The 16,143-nt window shown below is 38.2% G+C and overlaps 1 protein-coding gene across 1 annotated transcript; it reads left to right on the forward strand.

The window, feature by feature from the left end:
* Positions 1–1,179: 1,179 nt before the first annotated feature.
* On the forward strand, positions 1,180–15,256 carry LOC137536717 (uncharacterized). Its single transcript, XM_068258942.1, has 3 exons — positions 1,180–2,241; positions 7,477–9,879; positions 15,141–15,256. Exons 2-3 carry the CDS (start codon positions 7,482–7,484, stop codon positions 15,254–15,256), a joined length of 2,514 nt encoding a protein of 837 aa, XP_068115043.1. The 5' UTR covers positions 1,180–2,241; positions 7,477–7,481.
* Positions 15,257–16,143: the final 887 nt, after the last annotated feature.

Below are 16,143 nucleotides of genomic sequence, written 5' to 3' on the forward strand. Positions count from 1 at the left end.
TGCCTATTCCATACATATTCACCTGTAGAACTTAAAAACAAAAAAAAAAAACATTTGTGTAATTTACATTCCTGAGGACCCTTAGTAGAGGGTAAGAACGCCATAGGGAACCTTTCATGGGTGAATTCTGCGACACAATAGTTCAACCTACACTCCCTTGGTATATGCCTGATTTAATCAGTGGAGTACTCAAGCCAAATTTTCAGGGTGATTGACTGTGCCCCCTTTAATATCTATAGACAGTATTGTATGGCTGGCACTTCCTTAGTTTTCATAATCCGTAAGACCACCGCAGCATCAAGTGATATTTCACTTTAAGAGGCTGCAGCCTTCAGATCACACATCACTTGATAGCGAGTGCAACAGCAGATGCCACGGTGGTCTTACTACAGCTTGTTGTTGATGCTTTGACAGACTTGTTTTGTTCTGAAGAAGGGTCCTGCACATCCCGAAACGACTGACTGCATTCATAAAAATGGTGATTGCGGTGAGAGGAGAAACTCACCATTCAGTTCTGCAGAGTAAGCAATGATGTGTAAAGTGAATATTTCACATGTTTGGGTAGGCTGATCCCTTTGTTATTTTCATACATGTTTAATTACATTTAAAGAGAACCTTGGCTCAAAAAAAAAAAAGTTTCACTTACCTGGGGCATCTACCAGCCCCCTGCAGCCATCCTGTGTCCTCGCAGTCACTCGTGGCTCTTCCGGTCCCCCGCCACCAGCTAGTTTCCTTTTTGCTGACTCAGTCATACCTTTGCACACATTCTCGCTGGTGCAGGAAGCAATCGCAGACATTAACACATACATTTTTACGCGTTACAGGTGTAATGCATAAAAATGTACGATAGCACCAGCGGGGATGCGTGCAAAGGTACACGTGGTGGCCCGCCGACTGAGTCAGCAAAAACAAATTTAGCTGGAGGTGGGGGACCGGAGGAGCCTGAGGGCACAGGAGGGCTGCAGGGGGCTGGTAGATGCCCCAGGTAAGGGAAACTCTTTAAGAGTTAAGGTTCCCTTTTTGGATTTAAAGTTTTATATATAGAGAATGTTGTAATTTATAATTTGAATTACTGAAATGAAGAGGTTGGTAACGGTAAATAAAAATAAAAAAGGTTTAATAAAAGTTTGTGAAATATTATATTTTGATAAAGTTTAATTGACAAGGATCCTGTTGATTAGACTTATGTCTGAGGTTATTTAATTAGTGAAAGTAATCTCCCATTTGGAAATATTAGAAGGTGAACCAGGGTTGTATGGGGATATGGTTTTGCTTCCAGTCTAGTACAAGAATCTTTGTCATCATTTCTCTGTCTTAAAAGTTGTTATGCCACTCCAACCCCCCATGGTAACAGGAGATACTGTCTCCCCCACAAGGTAGCTAGCCATCTGGCTTCTATTATTGAGGGTTGGAGGATGGGAAATTCCTTTGCCAGCACTGGACAAAGCAGCCTGTTTAACTCTTTCAAACCTTGAATAGGAGTTACCCAAGAATTCTAACAAGAATGTATTTGTACAATAACTATAGCATCTTTAGAATAGTGAGTTATATGTAAGAACATATATATAGTTAGTAATGAGTAGATAGTTTATAATGAGTACATTTGTTTAGTATAAGCTTATATGTGTTAGCAAATAGAACTAAGTATCATTTGAATCAACCAATCAGAAGGCAGCTTGGAATCTGAGACGTCAGAACTTCGGGTTGTTATTTAAATAAGGAGAAGGGGGGTTGAGCGAGCACACACACGCTGGTCATTCTTAGATGGACTTTGGACTGAGCACACACACCTAAGTCCTACTATTCTCACAAACATTTCAAGACAAAGAAACTTTATTTAATTCTTATTTTATTTAAGATCTTTAATAACTCTTTTATTTTACTTAGAAGACTTGTACTATGGACTTTGTATATTTATAAGCTGAAACAATAAACCTCATTAAAAGGTGATTTTTGTTCAACGCCTATCTCTGACTGGAGAACAAAGACATTTGCTGGAAAAATTCACAAAAGCTTCTATTTAACATAGTGGCGAGCCAACAAAGGACTTGGAAAACAATATTTTCACTTTCATCACGGGGGAAGATTGATATTTGGAAGAATTTTTATTCAATTTTTTTTGAACTTTGATTTTGGCGGGAAAAAATCTTCCTATCTCTGAAAGTGTTGGAAGTTTTCCAAGAGAATCTACAGAGGCTTAAAGTGACGGTTTTCCAGAGGCCATCGACTAGAGTCTGATAAGTATGGATTTTATTAATTTTTCCGCAGAGAAGAGTAATTTGGTGTTTAAGGATTTAGGGACATGTACTAAAGATTCTGAGTTGTGGATTTCTATGTATAGCCAATGCATGGCTGCTAATGAAGAAATAGATTCTTCTAGATTTACTTTGTGTAAGATTAAAAAGAAAACGAAAAATGTAATGAAGTTAGTACAGATGTTTAATTCTTTAATTATTGGTGAGGCAAAGGAGTCACAAGTTACAACAGACGTGCAATCTGCATCTCAGATTTGTACGGTTCAGCAAAAGTCAGAGGGCTGTCCAAACTGCGACATTTTAGCAGCATATTTAGAAGAATTGGAGAAGCAATTAGAATTTAGGACACAGCAAATGCTAGAAATGCAGAGAAAAAATATTTCTGTGGTTACTAAATCTGGCACAATTACAGACCCATCAGTTTCTCCATTAAGGGCTCCACCTAGTGGTTGTCCTAGTAAACAGCATGTATTTCCAGATCCATTGACATGTGTTGAGGGTGATAGCAGCCTGAATGCTGAACATAAAGAGGATGAAGATGAAGAAGAAGAAGCACTTACTCCCAGGCAATTAATTAAAAAAGAAATGCTAGATAGAGCTAGAAAATTAAAATTAAAAATACATGATCAGTTGATGAAGATATTTAAGATGCTTCCACCTTTTAATAAAAGTTTGGATGCCGTTGAATTGATCACAATATTTGAGGATTTCACGGACCGTTTTAATTTATCTCAATTACAGAAAAACACTTTGTTCCGTTTGTGGTTACCTAGTCACATGAGTAAACGGTTAGAACCAAGTGTTATTTTATCAGCTGGAGGTGATGAAAGACACCACACTGAGGATGATAGACTAAGACAGTTATTAAAGTTTATGACAGGAGATGACGTTCCAAATTTGGATTTGTTAGAGTCATTAAAGGCGACTCTTGAAACTGATCCTTTTGAATTCAAACAGAAATTCTTAAAGATATATAACATGCTGTTTACAGTAGAGGATGAGTCAGATTCAGCTTTAAGGAAAGCTTTTGTTAAGAAATTTCAGTATTTAGACCCTATCTCAGCTACTATCGCGGTAGAAAAAGAGAATCTGAATCAAATAGCTGCGTTTATTGACAAAATTCGCAGGCAGATCAGAACTAAGAATATCAAAGCTAAAATTTCTGCTAATAAAAATGTTGAAATGCAGGGAGGAGATTTGGGTAAGGTCTCTTTTACAAAACCAGCTGATGCTGCCCCCTGCAGGAATGAGAAGGAGAAGCAGTCATACCAAAGATCTCCAATGGTTTGTTATTATTGCAATAAGCCTGGACACATTAAATGGAAATGTTATAGATTTTTGAATGATGTGCAAATGCGGAAGAACTTTGGCAAAGAAAATGGATTGGTCAATTTTCAATCCAAACCTTCTGCACCAGCTGCAGAGGTAGAAGTTCAGACATCTTCACCATATGCACCTCTGATCAAACAGTTACATGAAATCAAGATCAGCTATGATGGTAATGATGATCATGACAGGTTTCAGTCAGTGGGGCTGTTAAAAACTCCGTGACTAGCAGAGGTTAAACCGATTAGGAATTTGGAATTTGTAGCACCTTTATTTTTAGACAATTGTGGGAGACCATTTGTAAAAGCCATTTTAGAGGGAGAGGAATTTTTATTTTTGCTAGACACAGGCGCTCAGATCAGTGTCACAACAAAAGATTTGCCATTACAGCCTGGGGCAAATACATGCGCAGTTGTGGGCTTTGATGGGAAGACAGGTAACAGAGCTACTTTGTGCAAAAATGTGTCTTTTGAAATTCCAGGTTATGTGCAGACTGAAATTGATATTTGGCATTATAAAGGGGCGGAGTCGATAATTGGTTCAAATGAAATGACGAAAAGAGGCTGGGTTTTGGACCTGGGCAATGCAGTAATTTGGAAAGATTCTATCAACCGTAAACCTGTGTTGCTAGACCCTAACGATTTCCATGAAGTGAGTAGCATTTGCATGACAGAAGTCAAAACCACCTGTCGTAAATGGCCTGAGGTGGATGACAATCCAAGTTTGACAGCTGTCATACAAAGGTATCCTCAGTTATGGGCTCAGTTTCGAAGTGAAGTGGGGACAATGAAAGATGTTGTAGTGAATATTGAGGGCAGAGATCCTCCCCCTCAAAAGCAGTACAAATTGCCGCCAGATGCGATTGAACCGATCGGGAAACTAATTAAAGATCTATTAGATCAAGGCGTTATAAGAAAGGCAAATTCTGTATGTAATTTTCCGGTTTGGAGTATTGTCAAGCGCGATCAAACGTATAGATTTCTGTTGGACTTACGTATGCTTAATAAATATACTCCAAACATTACGACGATAGTTTCGAGCACGCCTGATGTCATGTCAAAATTGTCAGCTAATGCCAAATACTTTTCAAGTCTGGACATAGCCAATGGATACTTCTCCATTAAATTGGCAAGAAGTTGTCAATACAAATTCGCTTTTAGTTACAACAACGAACAATTTGTATTTACACGTCTGCCTCAAGGTTTTCATTCTTCAAGTTCAATTTTCTGTCAAGCGATGACAAAGGTTTTGTCAAAATTTTCGAGGCCAGATTGTATTATATCCTACATCGATGATATTTTACTTTTTAGTGAGACAGAGAGTGAGCATTTGCAACTGCTAGATGAATTGTTCATGATTTTGTCAGAAGCAGGTCTGAAATTAAATACCAGCAAGGTAAAACTTTTGAAAACTGAAGTGGAATTCTTGGGAGTGAAAATAGCCCATGGTGTAAGACAGCCATTGCAGGAAAGGGTTAAAGCAGTCATGTCACTTCCCATTCCAACCAATCACAAAGCACTGAGACAATTCCTTGGTCTTGTAAATTACTCGCGAGAATTCATAGAAGGCTTTGCTGAAAAAGCAGCGGTTTTGTATGAATTGTTGCAAGGAGAAAGTAAAGATTGTTTTGGCCCATGGGAAGATCGACACATGCAGGCATTTGAAAATTTGAAAAAGGCTTTGCAAAATGCACCAGCACTAGCAACAATTGATAAGTCACCAGAGGCTAGTTTTGCTATTCAAGTGCATGTTTCAGATGTGTCCATATCAGTGGTTCTTTTACAAAAACAAAGTGGAAACTGGAGAATATTGGGATATTTCTCTAGACTGTTGACACCTGTGGAAAAAGGATTTGATGTTTGTGTCAGACATCTGCTAGGAGTTTATTATGCAGTGAAAGCAACTGAACATATTGTGGGATTTAATAACATCATTTTGCAGACTCCCCATTCTACTTTGAAACTTTTGCTAGAGAGGAATTTGCCAGGCGTGACTAACCAAAGATTCAATCAGTGGTTATTAGCTTTGTCGACAAAACAAATCCAGGTAGATCACAATGCTAAGTACATTCTTCCTCAACTTATGGATTATCAAGGGCAAGAACATGTATGTCCTTGTGAGGGTTCAGAAACTTTTCCTTCTCTCTTCCGGCGGGAGGAGCAAAGGTCTGATGAACCAGTGTTTGTAGATGGTTCTCGACATCAAGTTGATGGGAAGTATTGTACAGGCTATGCGATCTGGTATCCTAAGAGAGGTTATGCGATCCAGCATAAATTACCTGGTCATTACTCAGCACAAAGAGCAGAATTGCAAGCTGTCAAAACAGTGCTGGAATTGGATGAAAAGGAGAATAAGAATCCTTTAGTGATTTACACTGATTGTTCTTGGTTGACACGTTCATTGCTAGATTATTTGCCAATCTGGAAGAGAAGAGGTTTTGTAGATTCATCTAACAAGGCTCTTGTGTATAAAGACATGTTACAATCGATTATCGAGATTGCAGAAAGAAATCCTTTAGCTTATGCGATTATAAAGGTTCCCGCTCACAGGAAAGATGATAGTGAGTTGTCTGAAGGTAATAATTTGGCAGATATGTTGGCCAAAGAAGCAGCAATGAGAGGCGTAGAGATAGAACAGGAAAAGTCTAAATTGATTGTCGCAGCTGTCAGGAAAGATGATGATGTCACAAAGGTATCTTTTGCAGCAGAGCAGGCTAAAGATCCTTCTTTAGTGGTTCAGATGACAGATCCTAAATCTCCTTTTGTTTGCAAGGATCAAATGTTGTTTTACGAATTGAGAGGAATTCTGTATCCAGTAATTCCCAAACATTTACAAGTGGAATTTGTTAAATTCAATCATAGTAGTTTGGGACATTTGGGCCAGGAAAAGTTGCTAGAAGTTTTGAAGGAGAAGTTCTATTGGGAGAAAATGGAAGAAACAGTGCAGAATGTAGTTCAATCATGTTTGATTTGTGCACAGATAAATCCCAGGCCAAAGGGACAGAAACCACCTCTGCAGAGAACTCCACCTGCAGATGGTCCTTGGTCTACATTGCAAATTGATTTTATAGGTCCATTGCCTATGGGTAAACAAGGTTTGAGATATGCATTGGTAGTGGTTGATGTTTTTTCAAAATGGGTAGAAGTTATTCCCTTGAGAAAAGATGATGCATTGAGTACGGCTAGGGCTCTAGTCAGTCATGTGTTTGCAACATGGGGAATTCCACAAAATTTATCCAGTGATAGAGGTACACATTTTACAGGAAAAGTGATGCAAGCAATGTGTAATATCATGGGAATTAAGCAACAATTCCATGTGCCTTATCACCCACAGTCAGCAGGCATTGTGGAAAGGATGAATAGGACAATTAAACAAAGAATTGCTAAAATGCTAATGGAAAAAGGAAATACTTGGGTAGATGCCATTCCTTTTGTTTTGATGGGTATTAGGAGCACTCCTAATGCAACTACTAAATACACTCCTTTTGAATTGATGACAGGAAGGAAAATGCCACTTTTGTTTCCTCAGGAGCCAAGATTGTCTACTCCACAGAGGGAGGCTATAGAAAAAACTAAATGGTTACAGTTGTTGCAGGAAAATTTGAATGCAATTTTGCCACATGCTGCATCTCATATGCAGAAAATGGTGCCACCTCATAATTCAAAATTTGTGAAAGGGGCATTAGTGATGGTCAAAATGTTTAAAAAACCAGGACCATGGCACAGTAATTGGGAAGGTCCTTTTGAAATTATTGATACATTGGGCCAAGTGATGATTAAAATTAAGAGACCTCAGATCTCTGCTAAAAATATTCGTAGGCAGCAGGAAATGTGGGTTCATGTAGATCAATGCAAATTGTATGTTACAAAATAATGATGCTGCATTTGTTTTGCAGGTATCATGTCTGGGCATAAATCCAAATGGAAGAAGATTAATCCAAAGAATGGATTAAAGGGGGATGCCTTGAAAGACAAAGCAACAGACGTTTTCTTGGTGTTTATTTTTTATGTGACTTTGATGACTTCGGTGATCCATTGTTTGACAGTGACAGTGCAAGCTGAAGAAACAAACTTAAACTCTGAAGTTTCGATGAAGGAAAAGACACTATCCAGAGGAAAAGGCTATTCTTATGAAGAGTTTTTTAAAGAAAGCACTGTAGATACCACAAATGACATTGTAGGATGTTTTTGCCTAGGGTCAGATAATGATTGTTGTTTACAATTGTTTTTCCAACATAACACAAATATAGGTGTCCAAGCAGTGATAGAATCTAGAAATGTATTCACTAAATTGACAGGACAATATATCCATAATGAAATAACAGGAAATATGAATTGTAGTTTAACTGAATTTAATTTCTGGTATGTACAAATCAAGGGCAATGACTCAGCAGTTTGGTCTGGAAATTTTACTAAAGGAACTGGAAGTGAGTATATGAAAGGGGAAAATGGGGAAAAGGATGTTTTATTGTCCGAAGGTGTAATGGTATTCTTATTTCCTGATAGTAATGCCATTAAAAGTGATGCTGAAGGAGATATTAATAGATTTTGGAGATTTCAAATATCCAGAGGAGAGGTAGTAGCAAATATAAAAGTTAATTTGACCGTGACAAATATAGAGTATCCAGAGATTAAAGTTATGCCACGTTCTTTAGAAATCAGAGAAGGATATAAGGATATACAATTGATATGCAATACTAGTGTATTGTTACCTCCAAATGCAACTTTAACATGGAGTAAAAATAATGAATTTCTAGGAAATTTTTATAAGGGTAATATCCATGTGATTAATCAAGGTGCTAAAGGTAGTGTAAAATGGATAAATTCTAAATTGGTTTATTCTTTAAATGAAGTGGCTATGGAGGATAATGGAACCTATAAATGTTGTATTAGTTTACAAGGATTTCCTACTAAATGTGATATGACTCAAATCACAGTAAAATCTCCTGAAAGGACCATTTGTAATGATAAAAAATTCTACAAGGCAAGTCCTTTTCAATTCAATCATTTCCAGACCAAGCCACTGTTAAGAGAAGGTAGATTTGTGATAATTGTTTGGAAGTTTAATATTTCAAGTTGGAAAATTTCCACAAGATATCCAATATGCCAAAATTATCTTGCAAATTCGATACATGGAATGGAACAATGGTTTGAAAATAGTTTTGAAACTTTCCCTAGGAACAAACGAGGTATTCTAGAAGGTATTTTAGGAGGCGCAGGAACCATTGGTGCCATAACTAACAGCTTGGATGTAAAAACTTTGAAATATGATTTGGAAACAGTGGGTTTGTTAGGAGGTAAAGGATTAAAGGTGCAAAGGAATATAAACCAATTGATGGAGCATATGATAATACAAACTGCATCTGTATTAGGTTCTTCTGTATCACATTTGCAAGATATAGCTTTAATGTTGATTGATAGTGAACAGAAATCACAGTTGGCAAGGATATGTTTGGAAACCCAAACTGAATATTCAACAAATTTTAAAATTATAGCACAGGCTTTCCAAGGAGGAATAACACCTCTAGGAATACTACGAAATTTACCTAAGAAATATAAATATGCGTTAAATCATATAGATTTGTGGATTAATAAATGGTACGGATGCAATCAGTATGAATGCATTAGTACATCGATGATACCAATAGCGGGGAAAGAACAAATTTTAGTGCCTGTGACTATATTAGGGGTTCCAGTGAGTAATGCACAATTATTGTATTATCAAATGTTTTATAATGATTTTGCCATGGATGAAAACAGTGATAATGTTGATCAATTAGATTTATCATCGTGTTTGCATTTTCAATCAAAGGTTATTTGTTTGCCTAATCAGGGAAAATCTATTTATCATTCATGTTATCACAATCAGAGTCTGTGTACTGCAAGGATTGAAAGGGTTAACACTCACACTGATCTAATCACACACGTGGAACAAAGAAAGATATGTTTTCAAGTAATGTCCAGTGAAGAAATGGTTAAAGGGCATTTTAAATCGTGTGTTCATTCAGAGAAGTTAGTTAGAGGTTTGTACTGTGTAGAAGGGGACATAAATGCAGTTAGTTTAAATGATCTAAGAATTAATATCACATCTTTGATATCTGAAGATGTTGATAGTCTCCCTATACAATATAATGTCTCACAAATAAATGAATTTCCCTGGGATAAATGGACACAAGAAATAATTAAAGACAAAGGATTGTTGTTAACCCTGACTAAAGAGTTGCATGCGGCAGAAATTAAATTTAACCATCAGCAAGGAATATTGGAAAATGTAGAACATGATTTTATCACATTTTCTAGTACGTCTTTTTGGAATAGTTTAAAAAAATCGATAAGAACTTTAGGGAATACTTCAGTGTTATCAGCTGCAGGAAATTTATTATTACATCCTATATTCCTTTTGTTTATTATAATAATATTTTGTATTATATGTCAAATACTTTTAGCATTTAGAATTAGGAAATTTTATAGACTAATCAAAATAGAAATTAGGGAAATGGAATTGTATATCAGAACTATAATTCAAAGGAAATTAAGACAATTGATTAATGTGGACGGAGATCTTGTAGATAGAGGAGCTTTGCCAAATCTTCATAGACCAGTATGAATGGATACGAATGTGACGTGAATGGGAATTATGTATGATTTTAAAATATTATAATATTTTCAAGGGGGAGATATGAAATATTATATTTTGATAAAGTTTAATTGACAAGGATCCTGTTGATTAGACTTATGTCTGAGGTTATTTAATTAGTGAAAGTAATCTCCCATTTGGAAATATTAGAAGGTGAACCAGGGTTGTATGGGGATATGGTTTTGCTTCCAGTCTAGTACAAGAATCTTTGTCATCATTTCTCTGTCTTAAAAGTTGTTATGCCACTCCAACCCCCCATGGTAACAGGAGATACTGTCTCCCCCACAAGGTAGCTAGCCATCTGGCTTCTATTATTGAGGGTTGGAGGATGGGAAATTCCTTTGCCAGCACTGGACAAAGCAGCCTGTTTAACTCTTTCAAACCTTGAATAGGAGTTACCCAAGAATTCTAACAAGAATGTATTTGTACAATAACTATAGCATCTTTAGAATAGTGAGTTATATGTAAGAACATATATATAGTTAGTAATGAGTAGATAGTTTATAATGAGTACATTTGTTTAGTATAAGCTTATATGTGTTAGCAAATAGAACTAAGTATCATTTGAATCAACCAATCAGAAGGCAGCTTGGAATCTGAGACGTCAGAACTTCGGGTTGTTATTTAAATAAGGAGAAGGGGGGTTGAGCGAGCACACACACGCTGGTCATTCTTAGATGGACTTTGGACTGAGCACACACACCTAAGTCCTACTATTCTCACAAACATTTCAAGACAAAGAAACTTTATTTAATTCTTATTTTATTTAAGATCTTTAATAACTCTTTTATTTTACTTAGAAGACTTGTACTATGGACTTTGTATATTTATAAGCTGAAACAATAAACCTCATTAAAAGGTGATTTTTGTTCAACGCCTATCTCTGACTGGAGAACAAAGACATTTGCTGGAAAAATTCACAAAAGCTTCTATTTAACAGTTTGGTTTTTTGGTTTTTTTAGAATTAGAGTTGAAAATTGACACCTACTGCTTTGAAAAAAAATAAAAGGACATCAGTTACCCAATTCCAAGTTGATGCAGGTTTAATGCAGGTAATTTTGGTCACAACCACCCAATTAACTCACTGCAATCGGCTGTACATCAAATATGGCAGAACAGGAAATGCTATTTTTAGAAAACCATAATAAAAAGCAAAGAACGTACACAAAATTACACTGCTCCATAAGATCCCTTTCCATGTTTAAACTTTGTGTTTGAAGCCCATGCAAACTGAACTGTTAAAATGCTAACTTGTTCCAGACTATATACTGCTTTCCTCCACAAATTGTTTCAAAAAGTTCAGGAAGGTAAGACCTTACCTTCGTAGTACTAGTGGCTGGTCCTCTTTATAGCCAGGACTGTAAAGCCCAATCTACACAATACGATTCTTTGTGCGATTAGATTACGATTCTATTTACGATGCGATTAAATCTGACATGTCCGGGATTCGATTCAATTCTATTTGCCATTGCAAAAAAATGGCAAATCGAATTCCGATCGGACATGTCGGATTTAATCGAATCGTAAATAGAATCGTAATCGAATAGCACAAAGAATCGCATCGTGTAGATGGGGCTTAACACTCCTTCACATCTTAGTGTGTTAGTCATTGCATATATATAATGTGGTCAAGAGTTGCTGCGTTCTATGCGGCAAAGATGGAACCTCATCTTCCCTATGTACAGAGAAGAGCTGCTATGGGACCTGAGCACACTTTTTTTTTAGGATTTAAGATCTTTTCAAAATTGCCTAAAAAACTTGGTTTAGCTGGAACAAAGAAGGGAAAGAAAAAAAAAAATAGCACTCAAGCAAGTCTTAAAGAGAGCCCGAGGTGGGCTCATAAAATGGTAAAATAAATAAATTAAAAAAAAAAAAGCTACCTCATCCGGGGGCCTGAGCGGGTCATGTAGCCGTGAAAACCACCGCACCCCGCCGCTCCTGTGGGCTGCACTAGCCCACTTTCGTTGTCTCTGGGTCCTGACGCTGGAATGAGAGTCTCTCATTAAAGGATACCCGAACTGACATGTGACATAATGAGATAGACATGTGTATGTACAGTGCCTAGCACACAAATAACTATGCTGTGTCTTTTTTTTCTTTCTTTGCCTGGAAGAGTTAAATATCAGGTATGCAAGTGGCTGACTCAGACAGGAAGTGACTACAGTGTGACCTTCACTGATAAGAAATTCCAACTATAAAACACTTTCCTAACAGAAAATGGCTTCCAAGAGCAAGAAAGAGGTAAACAAGGGGAATTTCTTACCAGTGAGGGTCACACTGTAGTCACTTCCTGTCTTAGTCAGGACTGAGTCAGCCACTTACATACCTGATATTTAACTCTTTCAGGCAGAGAAAGCAAAAAAAGGAACACAGCATCGTGTGCTAGGCACTGTGCATACACATGTCTATCTCATCATGTCACTTCGGGTATCCTTTAAGAACGTGCAGGGAGGCGGGAGAGAGAGAGCTGCCCAATGGCAGCTCTGGAAACCCTGTAGGAACGCCACTGGCAGGTGTTCTGAACAGGGAATCCCTCTCCCTCTGTGTTTACCTCCGAAATAGCGACAAATATTGTTACTAATCTTGGGGGGGGGGGGGGGAGGGGGGCTATATTGCGGCAGTGAGAGGGCAGAGAACGACTGTGGGGGGACACGGGCATGTCATGAGGCAAAGTATATGCCTCTGTGTCCCATCTGACTTCCCCCCCCCCCCCCAAAGAACCACCTCGGGTTCCTCTTAAAGGACCACTATCATGAAAAGTTGTAAAATTTAACAAGTCAACATATACAAATAAGATGTATGCTTCTTCCAGAGCAAATTGAGCCATAAATTCCTTTTCTCCTATGTTGCTGGCACTTGCAGTAGGTAGTAGAAATATGACAGAACCGACATTTTTTGGACTAGCCCATCTCTTCATGGGGGATTCTCAGCAAGGTTTTTATTCTTTATTAAAAGACATACCCTGTAAAGGATTTATACAATGATGCTGCCCAGCCTCCCTGCTCGCTACACACTATTTTGGCAGTTGGACCGCGCAAATGCCATTCACTAAATGCTTTTCAAAATAAAGAAAACCCAGAGAATTCCCCACGAGGAGGTGCGCTAGTCCAAAACTTGTCTGTTTTGCCAGATCTCTACTACCTACTGTGACAGCAACATAGCAGAAAAGCAATTTATAGCTCATTTGACTCTGGAAGAAACATACTTCTTATTTGTATGCGTTTACGTGTATTTTGAATTTTACGATTTTCATGATAGTGGTCCTTTTAAGATGGTTTGTTTGACATTGGACAGTCAAGGCACCTATACACAAATAAAAAAACAAGCTCTGCTACTGAGTGCCCACACAGGGTTAACTTGGAGGGAAAGCTGACACTCCGCTTTCTACAATTTTTAGACATCAGCTTTGTTTATAAAAGTTCCTCCAGTCATTAGTGGCTAATGTTGGGAGATAGACCGCTTATTAAAAATAAGCTGACTGTGGAGCAGTGACCTCTAGTGGTTAAAAAAGGCCAATTCTATGAAAAACAAACAAACAAACACAGAACATTTATATCGTGCTTTTTTTTCTCCTGGCGGACTCAAAGCGCCAGAGCTGCAGCCACTAGGACGCGCTGTATGGGCAGTAGCAGTGTTAGGGAGTCTTGCCCAAGGTCTCCTACTGAATAGGTGCTGGCTTATGAACAGGCAGAGCCGAGATTCGAACCCAGGTCTCCTGTGTCAGAGGCAGAGCCCTTAACCGTTACACTATCCAGCCACAAAAGGTTGCTAGCAGGCTGTAAAAGGTTGCACACACAAGCGTTATGCTAGGTACACACTATGAGATTTTCTGGCAGATTTACTGTCAGATCAATTATTTCCAACATATCCGATCTGATTTACGATCGTTTTCTGATTTACGATCGTTTTTTAGAAGTGAAAGGAAAACAATTAGAAGTCAGATGGGATATGTTGGAAATAATTTGATCTACCAGTAAATCTCATAGTGTGTACCTAGTATTAGTGTTTGCTTTAAAGGGAGCCCAAGGCGAAAAGGGATATGAAGGCCGCCATATTAATTGCCTTTTAAACAATACCAGTTGCCATGCTGTCCTCCTGCTCTTGTGTCTGTAATACTTTTAGCCATAGACCCTGGACAAGCATATGCAGGTACTCAGACTCAGCTGACAGGTTTTACTGGAATAGCCATATGTTTGTTCCAGGGTTTTGACTCAAACACTACGTATCCCAGAAGATCAACAGGACTGCCAGGCAACTGGCATTGTTTAGAAGGAAATACATATGACATATTATATATCCATATCACGCTTACCTCAGTTGTCCTTTACAGAGACCTTGTAGTGATAGTGATATGAAAGTTTCTTTTTAAACAACACCTGCCTTGCTGCTGATCTTTTGGCTTTAGTGGTGTCTGAACCACACCTCTAAAACAACCATGCAATTAGTGTGGTCATACTTGACTCACAGCAGCTGATCTACCAATTAATTATATGTCATTGGTTAAAAGAAGATCAGCAGTACTGCCAGACAATATGCAGTGTTTGAAAGGATATAAATATGGCAACATCCATATCCTACTCACTACAGGGTCACTTTAAATGAACCCCTTAATGCTAGGAAAGTTCTGTGAACCTGAGCTCACACTTTGAAGAATCCCCAAGTTTCACCCAGCTATGAACTCTGGCATTCCTCGGCCATACCACCGTGCCTAGCTCTATCAGGCTCCCTGCACACTGCATGCGATTCCGGTTCTGATTTTTGTTTTTTACATGCGACTCCGGGAAAATCGGAATTGCAAATCGGAAATGGAATCGGAATCGCAAATCGGATTTGCAGTGTGCAGGGAGCCTCAGTGGAAATAGCCAATGTGCCATCTCCCATGTCTTTTAGATGTGGATTTTGCTCTTTTTTGATCTTTCATAGTTCCCCATCGTCAAAATACCAGTGCTGTTCCCCTGAGCATACAGAATAAAGGATTGGAGTTTACTTGTACCAAGAGGAAAGAAGAACTATCAGTTTATACCTCCTGGAAATCCTGAAAGAGTCTTTTTTTTACCTTTGTAGAACAACCAGAAAAAATAAAGCAAAGCTGTTAAGACAACGGTGTTTAAATTCAAAATGTCCACTTGAATGTGGGAATGATGGGATAGATTCACATATTTTTCAGTAAGAAAAGAGCCCTTGAGCAAATAGTTTTCTTTAGACCTTTAAGAAAAAATATCAAGTTTAAACGAGAGCTTTGCATTTTATCTCCAGGCAAATACTTCCCAATGTGTAATCACATTTTTCTTACATTTCGTGTACTAATATTTTACATTTTTGTAATCTTTCAACAATTTTTTCATTTTTTTTTTCTGATTGTAAATAAAACCCTCCACTGGACTCCGGTATCCTGTCATGGGTCAGCCAAGTGCGCAGGTCTCCCTGTGACTAAGAAATTGATGCACTAAATTGGGGAAATGCATGGCAATTTTATCATTACCCCTGCTGATAGCGTAGCGCGAGACTTATTGGGGGAATCATGTTATATAAGTAGCGCAAGCACTGCTAGGGAAACGCGCGCTACAGTGTGTTTACACCAGCAACATTCAGGCATGCCAATCTTACCACAGGTTCCATGAGACCCACACTTCTTCCAAACACCTATCTAGGCTAAAGCCTCCTGTACAAATAGGAAGCATAACGCCCGGTAGGGATCGAGACTCGATCCCTCAGGAAACATTACAGGGCTAAAGCTGTACAGACGCATCACTAGCCTGGAGGCTACCGATGCATTCTGTCGCTTTTTTGAGCAGAGAAGGAACGTTACACGGCGGGCAGGGTGGGTGAGTGGGGAGAACAATGCTCTATGCCAACATTCAAGCCAAGTCGATATGGCTGAGGTATACTGTAGAAGGTCACTGTAAACATGCTACATTCTAGGTAG

Source organism: Hyperolius riggenbachi, chromosome 10 (genome assembly GCF_040937935.1).
Source record: "Hyperolius riggenbachi isolate aHypRig1 chromosome 10, aHypRig1.pri, whole genome shotgun sequence".
Lineage (NCBI taxonomy): Eukaryota > Metazoa > Chordata > Amphibia > Anura > Hyperoliidae > Hyperolius > Hyperolius riggenbachi.